The 6,331-nt window shown below is 45.9% G+C and overlaps 1 protein-coding gene across 4 annotated transcripts in view; it reads left to right on the top strand.

Annotated features, from left to right (window-relative positions):
- The first annotated feature begins 272 nt into the window (after positions 1-272).
- The window catches only part of ZNF235 (zinc finger protein 235), a 32,067-nt gene continuing 26,008 nt past the window's right edge, over positions 273-6,331 (top strand). For 2 of the 4 annotated variants that reach the window (XM_061173708.1, XM_061173706.1), the window contains exons 1-3: positions 273-294; positions 2,418-2,480; positions 6,019-6,145. In XM_061173708.1, the coding sequence (XP_061029691.1) occupies positions 2,466-2,480; positions 6,019-6,145 (142 nt within the window). In that variant the 5' untranslated portion in view covers positions 273-294; positions 2,418-2,465. Of the gene's footprint in view, positions 295-1,427; positions 1,739-2,417; positions 2,481-6,018; positions 6,146-6,331 lie in introns of those variants that run through there. The other 2 variants (XM_061173707.1, XM_061173705.1) reach the window with 1 other exon arrangement.

Raw genomic sequence — 6,331 nt, 5'->3', positions numbered from 1 at the left:
ACTATCTGCTTACGTTATTTTCTCATGAGCTTTAAGAAATGAGTAAAACAAAAGGAATCTGACAGTTCCACCAACAGTGACTAAATCCGAGCCCGCTCCACAGTCAAAACCCGAGACAGCTGGTGGGAAGAGCGGTTCTGTGAACTTCATTCTGGGAAATGTAGTCCAGGAGGTTCGTGAAATCTGATGCGCTTCCCCCTGGGTATTCTGGGAAGTGTAGTCCGGGAACTGTGTGTAGCCCGAGGCACTTCCGCTCCGGGAAGGCGAGGTCGCGCCGAGATTACTCCCAGGGCGGTGAGTTAACCCAGCGTCCCTGTGATCCCTCCGAGCCTTCTCGGCCTCTGCGTGGGGCCACCCGGTCCTCGCTCCTGGGGCAGGGAAGCCGCGGCGAGCGGCGGAGGGCGGGAGGGGGCAGCGGCGGCGGTGTGCATCCCCTCGGCGAACCTCCCGCGTAGGGGGCGGGCTCGCGTCCTGCATTGAGTTTGACGGTCTCCCGCGCTCTCTGCTCCCCCAGCCCTCCTACCGCAACTACAGGCCCCTCTGTTTCTTGCGGTAAATTATTGAGCGGGTTGCTTAATCTCTCTCTGCCTCAGTTTCCTGCAGTTAGTTCCTTCCCAATGATGTTCTTTTGAGGATTAAGTGAGATTATATTTAAAAAGCTTAAAAACAGTGCCTAGTGCATGGTAAAATGTTGGAGGTTACCATAAATTCAGTGATAATACTCAGGCGCCGTGTTGTTGGGAAGCTCCTGCGAGCCCGGGATGGGGTCGGAGCTCCAGCTGCAGACCCATTGTCCCTTCCCTGATCACTGACGTGGGTTTGTTCTTGGATTCCTGGATTCTTTCTGGACGCTTGTTTAGGAAGGAGAGTTATCTTCAGCTGGATCCTGGGAAAAGTCCTCTGGTTTATCCCAGACAGAGAAATGATCGTGGTCACGGCTTCGCACAGTGCCTGCGATGTAGCCAGGCTTAAGTTAAAAATGTTCAGTATTGTATAACAACCCCGTATTGTTAATTGAAATGCAACACGATTTTTTAGTCTTAGGTTTTTATTAATCATTGTTTACCTTCATGCATATGCGAGAAGAAACTTCATTATTTCAGCTTAATAACACGTGCAAGTAGTTACACCTATTAAGGGAAAAAAAATCCGTGGCAATTTAACGTTCATTAACAACAGCACAAATCATCTGTGAGCCCACCAGTTAGAATTAGGCTTTTTTTGGAGAGTAAGGGTAAGTAAAGGGACAGTCATCATCTCTGAATTCTGTGTTTCCTAAGATTCATCTTCTGTAAAGCAGATTCGCAAAGGCAGTTGTATGAATCTTAAGAGCACCTGCTTGTCTGAACCTGCAGGAGGGAATTCTGGCATTATTATACCCATTTACAGGTAGACTGGATTGAGGCACAGAGAGATTAATAACTTGCTCAAGGTTTATGCGACTAGTAGGTAGAAAGTGATAAGTAGAAACACCAGAATTTGAACCCAGGCATTTTGGCCCTGATGTCAAAAGCTCAGCTTCTCTGTACACGGGTGTGGAATTGAATCTTGGAGACAGAGTTTTGGGTGAAGTAGAAAAGGATAGCTTTATTACTTTGCCAGGCAAAGGGGGACATGGTGGGCTCCTGCCTCGAAAAACTGTGTCCCCACTTGGAGAGGATAGTGGGAAGTTTTATAGTAATTGTTCAAGAAGGGCGTGATCAGCTCGTGGACATTCTCCTGATGGGTTGGTGGTGAGGTAAGTAGGAGTCGGCATCATCAACCTTCAGGTTCCAACTGGTCTGGGGTCTACATGCTTGTGGGCACCATACCATCGTTAACTTCTCCCACCTGGAGGGGGTTTCAGTATCTGCAAAACAGCTCAAAGATATTGTTGTGTGTATCCATTGGTGGGGAACCAGGACCTTGCCCCAAGGCTGCATTATTGTTTCTCTCGACTGTTTGTTTCTCCCTTTTCTCGCATCCCCTCCCTTCCCTAATGAACAGCTGCTTGAATCTGCCTGTTGGAACTCAGGGTCATGGAGGCTGAATGAAGGCTGTTTCCTGTAGTCAAAGAAATGGGGGACACAGAAAGGCTTTGTGCACAGGAGCCCCACAGGGCCCTGCTCGGTATCAGCCCTATTAAGTTGTTGGTACTTCCTGTCTGCCTCTGATTTCCTCTAATAGCCAGCCTCAGGAATACTCTGGGAGCTACAAGAAACATGTGGGTAAGGGCTGTTTATGGATTGTTCATGAACTAAGGCAGCTGGCCGAGGAGGCCCAGGGGAAGCTGGAATCCAGCCCCTGTTCTCACTGGGTTATGTTGTCACTGCATTTGCCTAGAGAAGGGGGCCCCTCTTCCAGATCACATGAAGTACCACGTGGGCTAGCACTGTTCCCAGCATCTGTCTCATGATGGCTTTCTTTCCCTTCCCCAGTTTTGCCTTCCCAGAACTCGGCCTTTCCCCAGCAGGAAGAGGAAAAAAATGACCAAATTCCAGGTAAGTCAGGTTTGCTTTTCTGTTTCTTAAAATGACATCTCATTTCACAAAGACTGGATATATTTTTCTCCTGCTCGGGAAGGGTAAAGGGAGCCAAAGGCACTTGAGGAATTGTTGTGTGGCGGCCCCTTGCTTTTTGTTTACTTCCACATAATGATGTGAAAATTAATAGATAATTTTTAAAACTAAAAATGTTCCCATAATCAATTATACTCCAATATAAAACAAAAAGTTAAAAAAATAAAAATAAAAAGTAAATTCATTACCCAAAAAAAAAAGTTCCCACATTATAAACATGTTTACAAATCAGTTTTCATTTTCTCACATTCCTTTTCATTAGTGTTTACGTGTGTTGAATTGTAATCACAGTTTTCAATACCATTTTGGATTTTTATTTTTTTAATTTATTTAATTTTGCTTTTTGGCTGCGTTGGGTCTTCGTTGCTGTGCGTGGGCTTTCTCTTAGTTGTGGCGAGCGGGGGCTACTCTTCGTGGTGGTGTGTGGGCTTCTCATTGCGGTGGCTTCTCTTGTTGTGGAGCACGGGCTCTAGGCGTGCAGGCTCAGTAGTTGTGGTGCACGGGCTCAGTAGTTGTGGCTCACGGGCTCTAGAGTGCAGGCTCAGTAGTTGTGTACATGGGTTTAGTTGCTCCGCGGCTTGTGGGATCTTCCTGGACCAGGGCTCGAACCCATGTCCCCTGCCTTGGCAGGCGGATTCTTAACCACTGTGCCAGCAGGTAAGCCCCACATTTTCAATTTTTAAAATTGTATAGGTCCCACAACTTAAATGGTCACATCATTTTCCATAGTTTACCTAGTATTTTTTTCTATTGTCCATATTTATGTGGTTTATGAATTTTCCCATTTTAAGATGTTTGCAGTGACCGTTTTCCTACATATAACCTTTCTTCCCAAACAGGAATTCTGAGAGCTCTGCCATTTTCTTCCTAAAAGTTTGGGAACTCAATTGTTTTCTCATGGGGAGCCTCACGTTTTGTGGCTGGAATGTCTAAAGCATGGTTTCGGGCCACAATGTCCAGCTGATACTGAACTAAGAGAAAATAATTTTGTTTTCAAACAAGAACTAGATTCTTTAATTCTAAGTTACACCACGTATGTATTATAGTTAAGTATCTGTTTTGTTCACTGCCATGTTAGTATATTTTAAAGAGGTACACACTGATTTTGAAAAGTCTAGTAGCAGCAGGGACTTGCCAGGCATTTACTCCATGGAGCAGCTGTGTAAGGATATAGATGGTCTTATCTGCATTTTAACAGAAACAGATTTGTGAACTTTCAGATCCCTGTGAAAATCCACTCAGTCCCCAGCTGACACTAAAGTTTCCATTGCCCGAGCCAGGACTTTCAGGTGTCCAGTGAGGATGAGTGGAGAGACCCAGAAGAAGAGACTGCTCCACTTGGGGCCCTGCGGCCACGTTGTATATATGCCTGGCGTGGCTGGAGGACTCCAAAAATGACACTGCCCTCAGTTTGTTCCTTTTCTTAGTGCCTGTCTCTTCTTTGCCAGATGTGTCAACTGGTTGTTTAATACACATATGCTCAGGACTCCAGTCAGAACAAATGTACAGATGGGCTAAGTCTTTAGAGAAATAACTTTTTTTTTTGGCTGAGCAGCTTGTGGGATCTTTTTTTTTTTTAATTTTTATTTATTTATTTATGGCTGTGTTGGGTCTTCGTTTCTGTGCGAGAGCTTTCTCTAGTTGCGGCAAGCGGGGGCCACTCTTCATCGCGGTGCGCGGGCCTCTCACTATCGTGGCCTCTCTTGTTGCGGAGCACAGGCTCCAGACGCACAGGCTCAGTAGTTGTGGCTCACGGACCTAGTTGCTCCGCGGCATGTGGGATCCTCCCAGACCAGGGCTCGAACCCGTGTCCCCTGCATTGGCAGGCAGATTCTCAACCACTGCGCCACCAGGGAAGCCCAGCTTGTGAGATCTTAGTTCCCTGACCAGGGATTGAACCCGGGACCCTGGCAGTGGAAGCACTGAGTCCTAACCACTGGCCCGCCAGGGAATTCCCTAGAGAAATAATTGTAATTGTCATAAAGGAATGCCAAGGCATGAGACACAGGAAACAGGAGTGAGGGGTGAAGGTGGGAATTTGTACATGCTAGAAAAGGCTTAATATTCTTCATAGGAATCTTACTGATGCATCAGCTACCTCAATAGGATTACAAGCAAGGCAAATGAACAAGCGATATGTGGGGGGAAAATATTGAAAGATGTTTTGGTGAAGTTAAATAAATGGAAATTTTTAAAAAGAGCTGTTTTTATCACTTACCAAATTACCCAAGATTTAAGAAGTAAGATAATGTCCAGTTTGGGCCAGAGTATGGAGAATCACGAACACTTTTGATCTGCGACAGGAAGAGTTAATTGGGAAAATTGCCATTTTACTAGCAAAGGTGCATATTTTTTTTGACAGTGCAGTTGCAGCTTCTTGGAACTTAGCCTAAGGAAATAACCAGACAAGTTGGCTAAGATCTATGTGAAAATGCGTTTTTTGCAGCATTATTAGTAAGTTTAAAATCTTAAATTATTGTATTGTTGTTTAATTATTTGGAATGGTTAAATGTATGTTTTTTTCACTTTTATGAAATACCATGCAGCCGTGAATAATGATGATAATAGTAATAGTGATGGCTGACATTTTTTGAGTATCTAACGTGATACTCCCTGGAGGTCCAGTGGTTAAGACTCCACGCTTCCACTGAATGGGGCATGGGTTCGATCCCTGGTCAGGGAACTAAGATCCTGCATGCCGTGCAGCAAGGTGGGGAAAAACAAAAAAGTGTCAGATATATCCTAAACCCTTCGCATATTCTCATTTAATCCCATCAAGTACCCTATGATGTTGTGCCCTTGTACAGATGGGTAAATTGAGGTATTGAGAAGTTAGGTGACTTGTCCAAGGCCACAAAGGTAGTAATGGACAGAGCCTTAGAGTGTGAACTGAGGCAGTCAGTCTCCAAAGCCTGTGCTCTTAACCTTGACACTGAATGCTGCCACAGTTGACAGGTACAGCATGTACCTGAGACAGAATGAACTACCTACCTGCCCCCACGGAGGTACTGAAGGCTGGTTAGATTGGCAGTCGTTGACAAAATAGTGGTACTGCCCAGTGAGAGAAGGAGATAGGCACTATTATTGTAAATACCGTTGGGACTAAATTAACTCAACATTTCTTACAAAATTTGGCACTTTCAGTGAAATTGTAAAATGCGTGTATGCCTTGATGTAACCATGACAGTTCTAGAGATACAGCTATATAAAGGGCACCATGTTGCACGTATATAAGGTTTTTAAATTTTTTCTTGTCGTTCTTTCCTCCACCGACCCCACCACTCCAGCATCTTTGGTGTGATTGTGGAAGGGGAAGAGGAGACAGTGTCCTAAAAAGAGTGGTTCAGGTCGCTTAGAGCCTGGAACAGCCTCCCATGTGCCTCCTCCACCTTCCCAGTGCTGCCCTTCTCCCAGGGGAGGTTGGTTGTAAGATTGAGGCTACATGTGTTTGGTGTCGTAGGAGGCGGTGACCTTCAAGGACGTGGCCGTGACCTTCACGGAGGAGGAGCTGGGGCTGCTGGACTCCACCCAGAGGAAGCTGTACCGAGAGGTGATGCTGGAGAACTTCCGGAACCTGCTCTCAGTGGGTGAGGACGGGCGCCCTCCCTGTGACTTGGCATCATCCCCCATCGCAGGGTTTCCCAACCTCGGTGCTACTGCCTTTTGGGGCCAGATGGTTTCTTTGTCATGGGGACTCTCCTGTGCATTATAGGATGTTTAGTAGCATCCCTGGCCTCTGCCCGCGACTTGCAGGCTTTGGGACTCCTTAGAGA

This window comes from Eubalaena glacialis, chromosome 18 (genome assembly GCF_028564815.1).
Source record: "Eubalaena glacialis isolate mEubGla1 chromosome 18, mEubGla1.1.hap2.+ XY, whole genome shotgun sequence".
NCBI classification, from domain to species: Eukaryota; Metazoa; Chordata; class Mammalia; order Artiodactyla; family Balaenidae; genus Eubalaena; species Eubalaena glacialis.
This window is presented reverse-complemented; position numbering and strand designations above follow the sequence as displayed.